At 45.4% G+C, this 17,045-nt stretch overlaps 1 protein-coding gene across 1 annotated transcript in view; it reads right to left on the reverse strand.

The window, feature by feature from the left end:
• The window catches only part of IPO9 (importin 9), a 72,674-nt gene that overhangs the window by 16,660 nt on the left and 38,969 nt on the right, over positions 1–17,045 (reverse strand). Inside the window, exons 9-13 of the mRNA XM_060231076.1 lie at positions 9,779–9,837; positions 9,094–9,245; positions 7,648–7,746; positions 4,722–4,828; positions 949–1,088 (exon numbers count right to left, since the gene is read on the reverse strand). Of these exons, the coding sequence (XP_060087059.1) occupies positions 949–1,088; positions 4,722–4,828; positions 7,648–7,746; positions 9,094–9,245; positions 9,779–9,837 (557 nt within the window). The remainder of the gene's footprint in view (positions 1–948; positions 1,089–4,721; positions 4,829–7,647; positions 7,747–9,093; positions 9,246–9,778; positions 9,838–17,045) is intronic.

Raw genomic sequence — 17,045 nt, forward strand, 5'->3', positions numbered from 1 at the left:
CAAGGAGTTGTGAGATACAGGAAAATTGGGGGGGGGGGGAATGAAGGGAGGGATGCAAGCCACTGTATCTCCCTCTCTGAAGGTGCTAACTGCCATAATTCCAAGAGTTTAAATAAAATATAAAAATCTTTTATTTTGGTTAACCATTCTGTCTTGGGGGAGGTGGGGTAAACCAATTGAAAAAAACAATCTACCAGTAGTTTTCATATACAAAACAACCATTTGTCACATGGATGAAAAAGCACAAACCTCTGGAATACATGCAACCAGTGTTTTTTGACAAAACTGTTACCATTTTATTATTCTATATCTAATAAAACATAATAAAAGCAAATAACTTCCATCTTTAACCAAAACCCTTTCCAAATTTATAAGTTCTTTGAGTAACCTACTCTTCTGTAAGGTAGATACCAAGAAGATTTTAAGTTGTAAATACTGCAAGATTGTGATTTGAATACATGAAGCTGCCTTTCACTGAATCAAGCCATTGGTCCATCAACGTCAGTATTATCTATCCAGACTGGCAGCAGCTCTCCAGAGTCTTAACCTGAGGTCTTTCATGTCACCTACTACCTGATTATTGAGAGCTGGAGATGCCAAGGATTGAACTTGGGACTTCCTGCATGCAAAACAGATGCCCTACCACAGAGCCATGGCTTACTACAAATTTCAACCTCTTCAAAAGCTATTACTTTATCTTCCCTTAAAAGTGTTTATATTTAACCAACCAGCTTTCTTCCCAACAACTGACATTTATTACAGTTCTTAATGCAGGTACTAAATGTTTACTGCATATTTTATTCCATACATTCAGAAAATGCTCAACCACTATATGGTCATGAGTATAAATAAAGATTCCTATATGGTCCCCTCCCCACCTCTGGAAAGCTCTTGAATTTCTGTTATTTATTTCCTGGGCACTGATCAGTAAAGCAGGAAATTAGGTACCTGACAAGTTGAGGTCTGCAAGAACAACATTTGTTAGGAATCCATGCATGTCAAAGTGTATGCTGCCATTCTTCACACTATCTGTGATAAGGGATTTGACAGAACCTAAAGCCAGCATGCAAGCTTCATGTATCTTCCACCTGCAATAAATCAGCAAAAGGTCTGGTTTCAAAATTTACTTATTTCATTCACTTCCAGTTGCGTTAACACAAAAGATAAATATCTGCAAATATGAAGTATTGTATGCTTCAAATTAAAGCAGGAGAGAGAACTTACGAAAAGCCGTACTTCTGGCATCTTACCGCTTACAAGCTTAAGATTTCAATGGCCCGTAGAGTATAATGGGGCCGTATATTCGGGAATAGCCGCATATCTCCCGAATTAGATTTGGCTGCTGAATCTACTATTATAAGATATAGGGCCTCCCGTATTTTTTAGCCCCAAATCCAAATTTTTCCGAATTTTTTTCTTTTGCACACCCCTATTCAGGAGTTTGCTGTTTACCCTGCCCCATCCTTCCCAGTGACAGCCCTATGGGGAAAATGACTATGCTAACATAGGAAATTAAAGACTGGGGTTTGGAAAGCCACTGCATGTGGCAAATATATCTCTAGTGAATGTCATCTCAACCAAACACTGGAATAACACAGGCATTTCTTCTGTGGGGCTGTGGTTCAGTGGACAGATGTTTGACATGCAGGAAGTTCATGCTCCATCTTTGCTGGATGGTGGTAGTGCATTCACTGCAGTGGTTCTGTGCAGCAGTCCTTGCAGAGAGCTGCACCCCAATTTTTTAATGAGAGGGATTCTCTAGTTTGATCTAATGTGCTGTTTGTGCCAATGGCAGTAGCATGGTGGCACTGGTTCTGCTCAGGGACATGGCACTGCCTGTGGGGGAGAGGCCTCTGCAGATCTGGGGGCTCTCCCTCAAACCCTCTGCTCCCCAGAATCAGTTTTCCCACTGTTATTAGTGGGAAAACTGACTGCTTCCCGCCCCCTCCACACCATTGGGGGAAATGGGCCTTTCTGGGTGCCCCTAGAATGGGAACCCCTGGTCCAATCTTTTTGAAACTTGGGGGCTATGTAGGGGAGAGGCCCTTGCAGATTCCCTGCAAAATTGAGGCCTCTACTTCAAACCCCTGCCCCCCCCAGTCACACTTCATTATACCCTATTTTGCCATTGACTTCAATGGCCCATAGGGAATAATGGAAAGATAGGGGCACCCTCTTTGGGTGCCCACAGAATTGGACCCCTTGGTCCAATCTTTTTGAAACTTGGGGGTTCTGTAGGAGAGAGTCCACTGAAGCTTCCCAGAAAACATGGAGCCTCTATCTCAAACCTTCTGCCCCCCAGCTGCACTTAATTATACCCTATTTTGCCATTGATTTCAATGGCTCATAGAGTATAATGGGACCGAATGGCTGGCGGCAATTCATAACTGCAGTATACGGCTCCCAAATCAGATCAGAGAATCTGATTAGGCCCCATACTGCTTTAAAACAGCCAAATCAGCTGTTTTTCAGGGGTCTATTCGATTCGGCTGAACCGAATGCACACCCCTACTCCTTACCTCACCGCACTATACTCTCTCTAGAAGCATCATCTAGTTATGTAATCCAACCCCTTGCACAATTCAGGAAAATCGCAAGTACCTCCCCCTCCTCTCCTTCTCATGATCTGCCTAAGATCACAAAATCAGCATTGCTGTCAGATGGCCATCTAGCTTTTGTTTAAAATCCTCTGAAGAAGGAGAGCCCATCACTTCCTAAGGAAGCCTGCTGTCAGGAAGTTCTCCCTAATGTTTAGCCAGAAACTCTTTTGACTTAATTTCAACCTGCTGGTTCTAGTTCAATCTCCTGGGGCAACAGAAAACAACTCTGCACCACCCCTATATGACAGCCCTTCAAGTACTTGAAGACCATGATCATATCACCTCTCAGTCGTCTCCTCTCCAGGCTAAACATACCCAACTCCTTCAACCTTTCCTCATAGGACTTGGTCTCGAGACCATGCCGGATACTGCACTTTCAATCCACTTCCAATGCATTCTACCAATGGTCTGCAAGTGGATTTTGCCATTTCACACAGTAAAATCCAGTTGCAAAATACATTGGAAGTGCACTATTCAGTTTGTGTGAAAGTTCTGATTTTATGGCAGTCTTGACTCCCGGACATTTGTGGCCTATGCCACTATGAGGACTGCTTCCTTTCTATAGCCTGTGTTCCTCTTAAAAGACACATGATTATATTTATACCATGCAGAGAGTAAAATTTAAGTTCTATGGCTTAACTGATAAGAAAGGGTACAGAAGTTCTCTGGAGAGATTTGTAGAGCACCGTGTGTTTTTCTAAATGAAACTGTTCTTTGACCCCATCCCAAACAGCATTAGTCTCTCACTTCTGCAAATATAATCTAATGCTATGATGCAATAAATATGTAGACAAGGCAATTTTTAGCTACATGTAATATCTGAAAACAAATGATTTTTATGCAAATGAAGTACTCTGTCCTGTCTTACATATACCATTCTCTATTTTAGCAACAGATTTAAGATGAAACACTGGATTAGGATCACAGTTTGTCAGCAAGAAAGAAAGCTCAATTTCTTAATATGCCCAAACTCAGGTGTGATTGTTTAGTATGAAGATTTCATAAAATCCAAAGGTCCTAGGATCATTCACATCACAAAGTGTGCTTTTTTCTGACATCTGAATACAATCTATTATGAAACTCTTTAACATAACTAATGTTATCAACAGCTTGTTCATCTACCCAGATGCTTTATCACCACCTTCCAATAACACTCTTTTCTGGCTTTCAGAGGACAAGGAGGCTAGGCTCTACAGCATGGGTGTCAAATGGATTTGTTCTGAGGGCTGCATCTGTCACAACTGAGGCCTTGTTGGGCTGGGCTATGTATGTCATAAAATGTAATGCCAGGTAGCAGAGATAAAAACTTTATAAAGAACACGGACAAACACAAAGTTTTTTTTTAAACTTAAAACATGCTTAAAATATTACCACTCTTGTGGTCTTAAAGGGGCTTTCTTTGTATCTCTCCTATGGGATCCAGGGAACTGGGCAAAGGAAGCTTTGCCAGTTGCTTGGGAGCCTGATAGAAGCCCTCCGGGGGCCTGATTTGGCCCCCAGGCCGCATGTTTGACACTCCTAATCTAAAGTATAAAAAATGGTAATAGAAATTAGTAGGTAATTTTAATTTCTGACCGCATATCGCTCATAATTGCTATATATACTCCATCAACTGGCCTCTATGCTACGACACCATCTCTGCTGCATTACCATCATTTATTTAACTATAGTCACATACCTTAGCTTGTTGTAAGCATATTTAACCATGCCACCATCTACAATGTGGTTTATAACTTGTGTATTATACAAGTTATTGTGTATTATACTGTTTGTTTTATTTGCTTTTAACTTTTAAATTATTTTAAAATGTTATCTGCCCTGAGCCCATTCTTGGGAAAGGGCAAAATGACTAAATAATGACTAAATAAACAAAGGGCAAAATGACTAAATAAACAAATACTTAAGCACAAGACGTTCAAAAAATAAACTATTTATTACAGGCTGCAGAATGGGAAGTTTCTTTAGCTATTCTTGATCACTTGAAGTAAGGGGTGCAATCACTACATGAATAATTCTACATGTCATTTCTAATCTGATAGATCAGCAGTAGAAAGAAACTGATACCTGCTAAGGTATTATTCATGGTATACATTGTTGTTATTTTTGTTGTAAATGTCTTACCAATGCTCACTGCCACTGTTTTTAGCTTGCTCAGCTTCCTGCAAGTGTCTTGTAGCTGCTGCAGCCAAAGCTGTTGCACTCTCATTCTGAAAATCAGCTGCCACAGCCTAGATAGAAGTATAACAATAGCTGGAATTTTCAGACAAGACAAAAAAACCCTTCATATAATCCTATATTACAAATAATTCAGGTTAGAAATTACATAACATCCAACTCCAGAGCACAGAAAATCTGGCCATAAATCAGAAGAGAATCATAGAAGTCTTCCATTGCATTTCAGATAAGGGCTACTTAGACACTGCAGGGCACATATGGCTGCCACAGCTGACCCACATCCTTTCAGTAATGCCTAGTAAAACAAATGTACAACATTACACTCAGAGTCTCCCCATCCCAATTTAGTGGCTGTTGCTTGCAAGAGAACAGTAAAATGATGAGAACTGGCGTTGCCAATCAAGCTATGGACAACTGCTATAGGTATTTCGAGGGCTCCCGGAAGTCCACCCCCAGCACTGCCTACCTAGCAATTGACTGAATCAGTGCCAGGCTGTCTGGGAAAACAAACTACAAAGATGAAACAAACGAAGCACCATGTTCAAAAGCAGTTTAAAACAATCCACAAATTGGCCTGATTTGTACAAAAATTGCAATTCATGGTTCAGTTTGTGCCCATGCTAGTCTGGACCCAGCTTTACTGTAAGCCAGTGTGACTGGACCAAGGCAGGGAAAAGCAGCCATTGCCAGTCTTTACCCTAGGAACTGAGGTGGGGAGTCTGATGGTGGCAGTTTCTCTGTCCTCCATCCCTCCTTCATGGGGGACAGCAGGGCCAGAGGGATTGTTCAGGGTTATCAACTTGCCATCCAACACCAAGCTAGGCAATCACCTACGTCTGCCTATTGGGTGGGCTGGACCTGCTGATTTCTCCTCCCCATGCCTTCATGATCCCTTAATAGGGATACTCTAACACATGTTTTGTTTCACTTAAATCCTGATTTGCCAGTCATAAATGGGAGCTGATTTCTTTAAAATTGCTCAGCTGCTTGTTGACCTCATCATGGCTGTTCAGCAAGCTGCTTCCTTGTATTCCTTCCTAACCATGCAGTAGAAAACAGCTGGATTTTTTCACATGCACATTCTCAAAAGCCCAATTGAGTTCTACTACCCTCCTATTCCTTTGTGTGCAACTGCTCACTCAGCAGGCAATTGGTTAAAGTCATATAAATTAATCAGTAACAAGTCATATAAATTAATCATAAATGTGTTTTGATAAAGTCCTACCCTTCAATGTTAGTAACTTCTTCTCAGTGATGCTAATTGCTACTGATCAGTTTGAATCAGTAACAGCTTTGCACATGCACAATTTTGCAAAAACTTGATGCAAACCTTTTCAGCAAGCATTCACAGCTGTTCAGAATGAACAGAAGAGGCTGTGTGATCAGCTCACATCTCAGTTACACCTTTGAACATGCTAAGTTTGGCTGTTGAACACATTCATGGTAAAATCTGCAACATTCCTGCCCTGACACCATTCCTTTAAAAACCTCCAAAGTACCTAATATTCCCCTGCAACTCAACAAGTCTTAATGCCCAGTCTTAAGATTTGCAATTTTCTTAAGGAAAATGAAGACTTTTATACTAATTTCCATAAAGCAGCCCTGCAGCACAGAGTGGTAAAGCTGCAGTACTGCAGTCCAAACTCTCTGCTCATGACCTGAGTTTGATCCCTGCGGAAGCTGGGTTCAGGTAGCTGGCTCAAGGCTGACTCAGCCTTCCATCCTTCCGAGGTTGGTAAAATGAGTACCCAGCTTGCTGGGGGAAAGTGTAGATGACTGGGGAAAGCAATGGCAAACCACTCCGTAAAAAGTCTGCTATGAAAACGTTGTGAACGCGTCACCCCAGAGTCAGAAACGACTGGTGCTTGCACTACCTTTACCTTTTAATTTCCATAAACATGCCAAATAGGACTATTTTATATGGTAACTAATTCATAAATTATGCAATCTATGATGTTAAATCAGTTTAGGTTACGCAGAAAATTAAAATTAAATACTGCATATATTTCAATTTCCCCCTAAATTTCTGTTTTTTCCAGTAAGTTCCATGTCAAAGTGAGGATATGAACCCTGCGCCTGCTGGGATGGAGCATCTATCTGGACATTTCACCTGCAGTCACTACATGGAGGGGGCAGTGCTAAGCTCTGCTTTCAAAGTGAGAGAGTGGTGCCTTGCATCACTGCCTCCCACCCAGGCCTTTTAAAGAACTTTCCCCCCCTTTCCCAGCTAAGCATTCCAGTGTGGCTTGGCAAGGAAAGTAAAAGTGAAAGTGTACATGGGGGTGTGCTGGGCTAAAGCAGGCTCAGCATAATCATTGTTATATGTATGCTTTTGTGCAGACACAGAAGGAATGGATGGCAGCACTGAGAGAGAAAGGGCGTGCAAAAGCCATTCCTTCTCACTCACATACCCACTTGCTGTAAGGCACGCTTTTGCACCTCTACATGGATGCGATTTCAGTCTGACATTCTAACCACTATGTTACACTGGTTCTCAAGAGGAAAATACATATACAATGACTGAAAGTACTGTAATTTGGGCAAGCTATGTGTAAAAGACAGATACCTTTCACTATTAGTATTTAATAATAATAATAATAATAATAAAAATAATAATAATAATAATAAATTTATTTTTGTATCCCGCCCTCTCCCGCCAAAGGCAGGCTCAGGGCGGCTCACAGACATGGAATTCCATGATTCAAGTAAAACAATGTAAACAGTTTTAAATATAATCAATTACATAATAAATTATTTAAAATAGATAAAATAGGTGCTAAAATACTGATTTAAACTTAGATTCAAACACTGATTTAGTATTAGATTCAAATACTGATTTAAATTTAGATTCAAACACTGCATTTTCCCTTACCAACAATAAATCCTGTGCAGCAATTCTAACAGTATAAGAAAATGTATCATCATCTTCGTCCTCAACAAATTGTTGTGGGTTTGCACTCCAGACTTTTATCTGAAAAGTAATGAAATCACAATAGATCAATAACTTGTAAGAAATCCTCTATCCAGCCTGGACTACTAAAGGAAACTAAACCAAAGAACAGCCAAGTACAGAAGAGTTCCAATTTTGTTTTTCCCACAATATATTTCAATAGGAGAAAATGTTTATATATTACTGTATACGAAGGGTGTATACACAGCTTATGTTCTTCCTAGAAGCTTCTGTTTCCCCATTATACAAACCTAATTCAAAAGCACTCAGGGAGCTGCTGGTGTAAGAATTTTCAGAAGGGAGATTTGCTATTAAAAAAACAATCATGCCAGATCCCCCAGACTGCTGTTTGAACCCAATGTGTGCATTGTCATCTGAATAATTTCTGGAAAATACAGAGTGATCTAGAGAAAGGAAAATTCTGCTTCTCCACTGTTGTCAAAATTTGTCCCAGCCCACTGTAAAACCAGACAATGCTGGCTGGAAGATTTCCCACTTGCCAGTGGTTTCCCCATCATTACTAATGTCCATGCTTCTGTTTATGGGTAATGTAGGAACAATATATCTCTTTGAGGTGCAGGAACCTGGATTTCTAAAATCTCAATATGGCCCACAGAAAAACAGCTGCTGATCAAGGACACAGATACTAAGATCAACCTATGTATTCCTGATTCACAAAACTATTGTTTTAAAAACAGCTTTTAAAGACAGCCCTGCTTGCCAGCTAGTCTACAATGCAGTATTCTACTGCTACACAGAATTAAACAATCATATTTCAGGTGAAATCCCACTGGTATTTGAGGCTATTTTGATTAATATTGCTTATAGTAGATTCATCTTTCATCACTTGTTCTATTCTATAATCTTGTCCCATTTTGTTTTCCTTTGTGACAGAATTTACCAATTCTATATGAAACCAGGGTATTTTTTTTGTTCTGAGTACAAACAGTGAGGGGATTTGTCCTTAGGATTGCATGCACAGAACACATTTTTTCACCCATCAAGCTGTTCTGAATTACTGAAATATTAACTGAATTGTTATCCTTTGGTGATGCAGATGATATGGACCACAAATGTATATCAAATAGAAGGTTGAAAGGTGACAGCCAGAGCTAGCGACCCTCCTCTCATAGTATCGCATACCATTCCAATTAGAAATATTTCTTAGAAAGACATGTATTTTAACGTCAATTTTCTGCATGCTCTCTTTATCTAGATAGTCACCATACGTGCTATAAAATCACAGGAGACAATCAAAAGAACTGATTAAGTCATCATGGAGCTGAAGTTTTCAAGAACAACTTCTAAACTCAATATGTATAGTTGAAGTTTAAAAAATGCAAATGTGCACATAAAAAATTCACTTACCTGCTCCTCTGTGATCTGCATATAGAGAATGATGTAATATATTAGCTCTGGCAAAGCTTTTTTTACTGTGCTTTTAAACCTGGGGTTTTCTAACAGTGCATGAACAAACTCAAATATGCTGAATACTAGGTTTTCAAAGCCCAACACTTCACCTAAATTTAGAAAAAAAGAAAATCAAAGTCTTAAAATAGTTATTTTCGAGTACTGAATGACAACTGCTCTGTTATTTTTCTTATGCAAGTGAAATTGAAAGCAAAAACTAGTCCCCCACATGAAAAAAGCAGATTTCAAATTTTGCAAAGTATTCTATAACAAGAAGATTTTTGTTGCTGTTTTAACCACAACATTTAAATGAAAAGGAACTTATATGTTCCTTTAAAAGGAACATATAATTTGGTTAAAGGGAAAATCCTTGAATTTGTCAAATGGTTCCCTTATTTCAAAAAATAACACTGAATCCTGTAATAGTCTCATTCCATGCTTTCCATGTTATTTCCCCCATAGTGAGCCATATGATATTAGTTTTCTTGCTTACATATATTTTCGGTCACACCTATAAGCAATAACTAAAAACAATAGGACTCTCTTTAGTGAGCCATATGCTATTAGTTTTCAAGCGCTTGTGTACATAAATTTTCAGTCCCACCTACAGCAGTGACTAAAAAACAACAGGATTGTTTCCTACCATCAGAATCCACTGGGTCCTCTACTTCTTCTGTGTAATTTACTTCTGTTCTCACGTAGGTATAAAAACAAGTTAAGGAAATACATTTTATCAACATACTCACAGATCACAGAGATTTAATTTAAACATTTCAGTGAAGATAAGAAGAAAATCACAAACCATTTAACAGAAAAGACACTACCAGAATCCAGTTAAATCATAAAGAAGGCCTCTGAACTAAGAGACAAAACTAATAGTGCAGTAATACCCATAGGAACAACCAATCCACAAGTGCTATAAATTCTCAAGACTGTCTAATTACTCATCTTACAAGGATATGTACATTTGATTTTGCTGCTTGCAAACATACTCCATGTTCTGTAAATAAGTTACAAGGACCCACTAACATATCAAAATATGACACGGAGGTCTTTGTATATCAACAGGCAGTGCAGACTCTAAAGGTGATATTAGGTTGCACTAAGACATCAAATTTGAACAATGGTTAAATAAGACGTGTACAAATGCTAGGCCCAGGTGCAAGCCTAGTTATTCCCTCTTCCTTTATTGTGATGAAAGGATAGTAGTTTGAGATTAACTCTCTTTACCCACTAACATACCAATGCAGGCAAACTGATTAACCAGGGTTAATTTTCCAAACACGAGTCAAGGTTCTTAACCAGGGTTTCATCTTGACTTAGGACCCCACTTAGTGGATAGAAAAGTAACCCTGGCTACATCATGCTGATCGCAGCCTTCAACCACCATTCTTGAATGACACTCTGTGTAAAGTGAGAGGGAAGGAGGAGCCAGCTACACAAGCAACCCTGTCATAAGCCAGGCCCCTGCACTTTTTTATTTAATTAAACATCTAAATGCAGCAATTCAAACGAAAGGTAATTACATTTTTATTCTTCAACACTGAAAAAAAAAACAGGTTTCCTACCTGTAACTGATGATCTTCGAGTGGTCATCTGTGCATTCACACTGATGGGAGTAGGCGCCAGCGCCGATCTCGATCGGTAAACTTCAAAGCTGTGGATTTCCGCGCCACCGCCCCAGTGCGCATGCCCAGCAGCCCCCACTGCGCATGCCCACTGGGACGGCAGCAAACATCCCGCCAGTTCCTTCTGGCCGCCGCGGTAGCCCCTTAGAGGGACCATTCGCAGCAGGGAAGGCAGGCGGGGAGTGTGAATGCACAGATGACCACTTGAAGATCATCAGTTACAGGTAGGAAACCTGTTTATCTTCTTCGTGGTCTCTGTGCATCACACTGATGGGAGATTAACAAGCTCAAGGCCTACCTGGCGGAGGGTGCGACGGTCCATCAAGAAGAAACCGACTGCAACACGGCCCGGCCCACAGAAGAAGCTTGTCTGCGCCGCAGGTCCAGCGCATAGTGCGCCACGAAGGTGTGTGCTGAGGACCACGTGGCAGCCCTACAGATGTCCTGCAGGGGAACTCCCTTCATGAACGTCTCTGAGGTCGCCACCGCCCTTGTCGAGTGGGCCTGCAGCGGACCGGGGAGAGGCGTCTTCCGAAGGAGGTAGCACAGGCGGATAGTCCCTGTAATCCATTTCGACAAGCGTTGCGAAGTGATGCGCTGCCCCAGAGAGGACGCAGCAAACGACACAAATAGTCTCGAGTCCTTCCTCAAAGGACCAGTACGATGCAAGTAAAAGGAGAGCGCCCTCTTTACATCCAGGGCATGAAGGCGGTGTTCAGAGTAATTAGCCGGAGAGGGAAAATAGACTGGCAGATATATGTCTGTGTTGAGGTGAAACGGTGAGACCACCTTGGGCAAAAAAGTGATGTCAGGTCGTAGCATCACCCCCTCAGCGGAGAAAATTAGGTAAGGGGAATCGCACCTAAGCGCTGCCAGCTCCCCCACCCATCTGGCAGAGGTGATCGCCACTAGGAAGGCCGTCTTCCACGCCAGGAGCTGAGCCGAGAAAGTAGCCATTGGCTCAAACGGCCTACCCGACAATGCCTTCAGGACCAACGGGAGATCCCAAGCTGGAGCAGGCGCCCGTACCGCCGGGTACAGCCGTGCCATACCCTCGAGGAACCTCTTAATGTTAGGGTGAGTGAAGGGTGAGTGGCCATCTATCTGCACGTGTTCTGATGAAATGGCGGCTAAGAAAACCCGCACCGAAGACGGTGCCAGGCCCTTGTCCAACAAGGCAAGCATAAAGTCAAATATTACGGACAAGCCCGCTGTTTTGGGCTCTGCAGAACGATCCGCTGCAAATTCGGCAAATTTGGCCCACTTGGATGCATATGACCTCCTCCTAGAGGACTTCCTACAGTTCAGCATAACTAACTGGGCCCTATCCGAGATTCGGGAAGCCCCAGGCGCCACGCAGTTAGGCGTAGGTGAGGGACGTCGTGGTGCAAGACCCGCCCTTGATGGGAGAACAGGAGGTTCGGGACCTGAGGAAACTGGTGGTAAATCCCGTTGGACAGGCGCAAGACCAGGGGGAACCAGTGTTGCCGCGGCCACCACGGCGTCACCAGAACTTCCCGCGGTCGTTCCCTCAGGAGCTTCTGCACCATCTTGGTAAGGAGTGGTATGGGGGGAAAAAGATACACCGAGTGGTACCTCCATGGTACCAGGAGACCGTCCCCCAGGGCCAAGGGATCCGAGCCCCCCCTGCCGCAGAACAGAGTGCACTTCGCGTTGTGCCTTGTGGCAAAAATGTCCAGTTCCGGGGTCCCCCAGCTCAGGAAGACCGGCCGCAGGAACTCCCAACTGAGCTCCCACTCGTGGAGTAGGGCACCCCCTCAACTGAGGAAGTCTGCCTGCACATTCCAGTCCCCCGGCAGGTGGGTTGCCAGCAGGAAAACTCCCAGAGACCTGCATATCTCCCAAATCAATATGGCTAGGTGACAAAGTCTGCGGGACACCGTCCCCCCCTGCCTGTTGATGTACGCCATTGCAGTGGTATTGTCCGTCAGCACTGTGACTGACCTGCCTTCCAACAGGGGTTGGAACGAGCGGATGGCATGGAAGATGGCCAGTAACTCTAGAAAGTTTATATGCTGGTGTGCATGATGACTGGGCCAGCCGTCTCCCACACACAGGCCCCCCATATGGGCCCCCCAGCCCCAAAGGGAAGCGTCCGTGGTGAGCGTGAGATCCGGCTCCGGTCTGTGGAAGGTGCTCCCTCTACCAGGCAATGCTTCTGCCCCCACCAAGCGAGGGACGACAGCACCTCCGCCGGCACCATCAGTAGCCGGGAAGGCGGCTTGATGTTGCACCTGAAGCTCCTGAGAAACCAGAGCTGCAGGGGTCACATGTGCAGCCTCGCAAAGGTGAGAACGGAGGTCGTCGCCGCCATGAGCCCCAGAAGACGCTGCAGCCATCGGGCGGGAACGTTCGGGTTCCGCTGGAGGGAAGAAACCATCTGGACTATGGTGTCTGCCCGGTCTGGAGGAAGAAATGCCCTGCAGACTTGCGTATCTATGATCGCCCCGATAAGCTGTACCCGCTGGGAGGGATGAAGATGGGACTTTTTCTCGTTGATCTGAAGCCCCAATTCTTTCACCAAAGCCAAGGTGATGGTGATGTGCCGCAACAGCTCCTCCCTCGACTCTGCCACCAGCAGCCAATTGTCTATGTACGGGAAGAGTGTTATTCCTTGCAGCCGCAGGTGGGCGGCAATGACCACCATGGTCTTGGTGAATACCCTCGGGGCTGTGCATAACCCAAACGGCAGGGCACAGTATTGGAAGTGGTCGTCTCCCACTGTGAAACGCAGGAACTTCCGATGTTGGGGATGGATGGAGATGTGAAAGTAAGCGTCTTTCAGATCTAGTGTCGCCATCCAATCCCCTCGCCCTAGAAGAGGAAGAATGTAGGGGAGCGAGGTCATTCTGAACTTGTCGCACCTCACGAAGACGTTCAAGGCCCTCAGGTCCATAATGGGCCGCAGGCCCCCATCCCGCTTGGGGACCGCAAAATAACGGGAATAAAAACCCAGGGCCCTATGGTTCCTGGGAACCGGTTCGATAGCCTGCTTGAGAAGGAGTGACTGAACCTCATCCCGGAGGGTCTGCGATGGTGCGGTGGAGACAAACCTTGGGATAGGAGGGGGGTGGCAAAATTCTATGCCATAACCCAGCCAGATTATGGATAAAACCCAGAGGTCCGAAGTAATACGGGACCAGGCAGGGAAGAACTTGGAGAGGCGGATAAGTTCCGGGTCCCCTGGGCTGCTTGCTAGAAGGAAGTCAAAGGCCCTGCTTGTGCTGCTTCACATCCTTCTGACGAGGAGTCTGGGTGGAAGGCGGGGAATATTTCGGCTTGGCTTGGTAAGGAGGCCTGGTGAACGATGCCGGCTTTGCATGCCACTGTCTGTCTGGAGACTTAAAGAAGGGCTTCTTCTGCCAAGTTTTGGGCCACTGTCGCTTGGTCTGAGTGCGCGGCCCGGAGACCCCCAAGTTTCTCGAGGTCTTAATGCTTTTATCTAGCTCCTGGAGGACCGAGTCCGTGGTTGAACTGAACAGGCCCATGCCGTCAAACGGGAGATCCTCCACGTACGCCTGCGTGTCCGGTTGAAGCGCCGTAGATCTCAGCCAGGAGTGTCTCCTCAAAGATATGGCAGTTGTCAAAGCCTTCGCACACGTGTCTCTGGAGTGCTTTGCAGAATTCAACTGCTGTTTTGCCAAAGTCATACCCTCCCTTTGGAGTTTCTTTAGGGCAGCCCGGCTTTGCTCCGGAAGGGACCCCAAGATGGTCAATACTTGGTCCCAGAGCGCGTACTGGTACCTGCCATAGCAAGCTGCATAGTTCGCTATCTTAACGCCCAGGGAACCAGCAGAATACAGCCTCCTGCGCATGGCATCCAGCTTTCTGCCCTCCTTATCAGGTGGTGTGGAGTGCGTTTTCTTCGCCTTAGAAGAAGACGATACTACTACAGAGTTAGGTTTGGGATGAACGTACAGGAACTCCGCCGAGGCTTCTTGAATCCTGTACATATGGTCCAGCCTGTGGGAGGAGACAGGCGTGGACACTGGCTTGTCCCAGGAGGACTTGGCAGTCTGCAGCATCACATTCGTGAGGGGCAGGGCTACAGCTGTGGACGTGTCCTGTTGGACGATATCAAAAACTGTATCTGTCACTACTGGTTGAGGTTGGACTGTGGGTAGTGAGAGTGTCTGGGCCATCCTTTTAATAAGGTCTCCGTAAGACTTGAGGTCTTCCGAGGGTGAGATATGCTGCTCCTCCGAGGTCTTCACCGGGGGAGAAGGTTCACCACGGGAAGACGCCTCTCTATCTGGCGAGGAACTGTCAAACGACCTTGGTGATGACCCCGGGGAATCAGACAACTCCGACGGATGCCGTAATCCTGGAGACCTCTGCGACGCAGCGGCAGCCTTCACCAAAGGGGTGTGTTGTTCGGGCTCCCTCTGGCGAGTCGCCCGTTCTTCCTCTGGAGGCTTAGATACCGAAGCTGACGGAGCACGTCGTTGCGTCCGATAGGATGTTTCGGAGGCCTGATCCCAGTCCTTCTGCCGTTGCGGGAGCCACGGGAAGGAAGGTTGCATTGGGTAGGCCCCATATAAATATTGCCACTGCCTCTGGTCCCAGGGGATCTGTGCAGCAGAGAGGCGAGGCGAGTGATCGCCCTCCCGGTAACGAGGAGAACGGCTGCTGGAGGATCGATCCCGATGCTGGTCTCGGCGCCGAATGGAGGGGCTTCGAGCCCATGGAGTCATCTGATCCCGCGGGCTTGCTTCGGTGCCGATGCATTGTGCTGGCTCGATCTCCGAGTCCGAGTCGGAAATGACTAAATGGGTCGACATCGATGCCAGTTGAGGGCTCTGCCTGAGGGCTGGCGAGGCGAAGAGCTTCAGTGGCGGGACGACCGGCGCGGACAGATCCGACGGGGATGCAGGGGATGACTGAGTTGCCGACTGACTGCGTCTCAGCTTCTCAGACTTCTTGTGCTTCTTCCCCTTCTCCGAAGGCACCCCTTTATCCTCCTTATGCCTCTTAGCTGGCAATGAGGATTCCGAAGCCACCGCCGAGCCCGAACACTTCCGAGGGTGATCGACGTCGGTAGTAGGGTGATCAGTATTGATCGGCTTCGGTGTCGACTAGTCCGCCTGACCTGTCGAGGATTCGGCCTGTTCGGCGCACGGGGAAAGTGCGCGTTCCATCAGCACCGCTGCAAGTCATGCCGCCCTGTTCTTTCTTGTCTGCCGCGAGAACTTGGCACAATGCGCGCAGGAATCAGGCCAGTGCCACTCTCCCAAACACAGTAGGCACAGCGAGTGTCCGTCTGGTGGGGCAATTTTACTCCCACATGAGGAGCAGTGACGAAAAAACCCCCACCGTCTTTCCATGCGAGGAAATCAGAATGGCGGGCGCAAAGAAGAGAGAGAGAGGGTCCCCCCCGAAGGGCGGAAAAAACAATCCCGCTCTCTCGCAGCTACGAAAAACTAACACTAACTATACTAACAACCATAATAACTATATACAACTAACTATACTACACTAGCTATATCCGAAAAGGAAATAACGAAGTTCACCGACCATAGCGATCAACCGATCAGCGCGGCGGTCAGAAGAGAACTGGCGGGATGTCCGCTGCCGTCCCAGTGGGCATGCGCAGTGGGAGCTGCTGGGCATGCGCACTGGGGCGGTGGCGTGGAAATCCGCAGCTTTGAAGTTTACCGATCGAGATCGGCGCTGGCGCTTACTCCCATCAGTGTGATGCACAGAGACCACGAAGAAGATAATGCCATTTCCATTTCGGAATACATTATACTTGGATACCAGGGTAAACAGTGACTAGGTCTATTCACAAAAAAGGTAGATGAGTTTGTAACTCTACATTCTTTACATCGCACCATCATCTTGTTGCCTTTGCTCAAATAACTGAAATTTTATCCCTGCAATCAAATACTTAAACTTATAAGAACTTCCATTATATTCTTGTACTTTCATTATATTCTTGGAATACCTATGCCTGAAGAATGTATAGTTTTCAAACTTGTCTATCATTTTTGTAATTATGTTGGTCCAGAGAGAGCCAGTTTGGTGTAGTGGTTAAGTTTGCGGACTCTTATCTGGGAGAACCAGATTTGATTCCCCACTCCTCCACTTGCATCTGCTGGAATGGCCTTGGGTCAGCCATAGCACTGGCAGAGGTTGTCCTTGAAAGGGCAGCTGCTGTGAGAGTCCTCTCAGCCCCACCCATCTCACAGGGTGTCTGTTGTGAGGGGAGAAGACATGGGAGATTGTAAGCCACTCTGAGTCTCTGATTCAGAGAGAAGGGCG

Source organism: Heteronotia binoei, chromosome 2 (assembly GCF_032191835.1).
Source record: "Heteronotia binoei isolate CCM8104 ecotype False Entrance Well chromosome 2, APGP_CSIRO_Hbin_v1, whole genome shotgun sequence".
Lineage (NCBI taxonomy): Eukaryota > Metazoa > Chordata > Lepidosauria > Squamata > Gekkonidae > Heteronotia > Heteronotia binoei.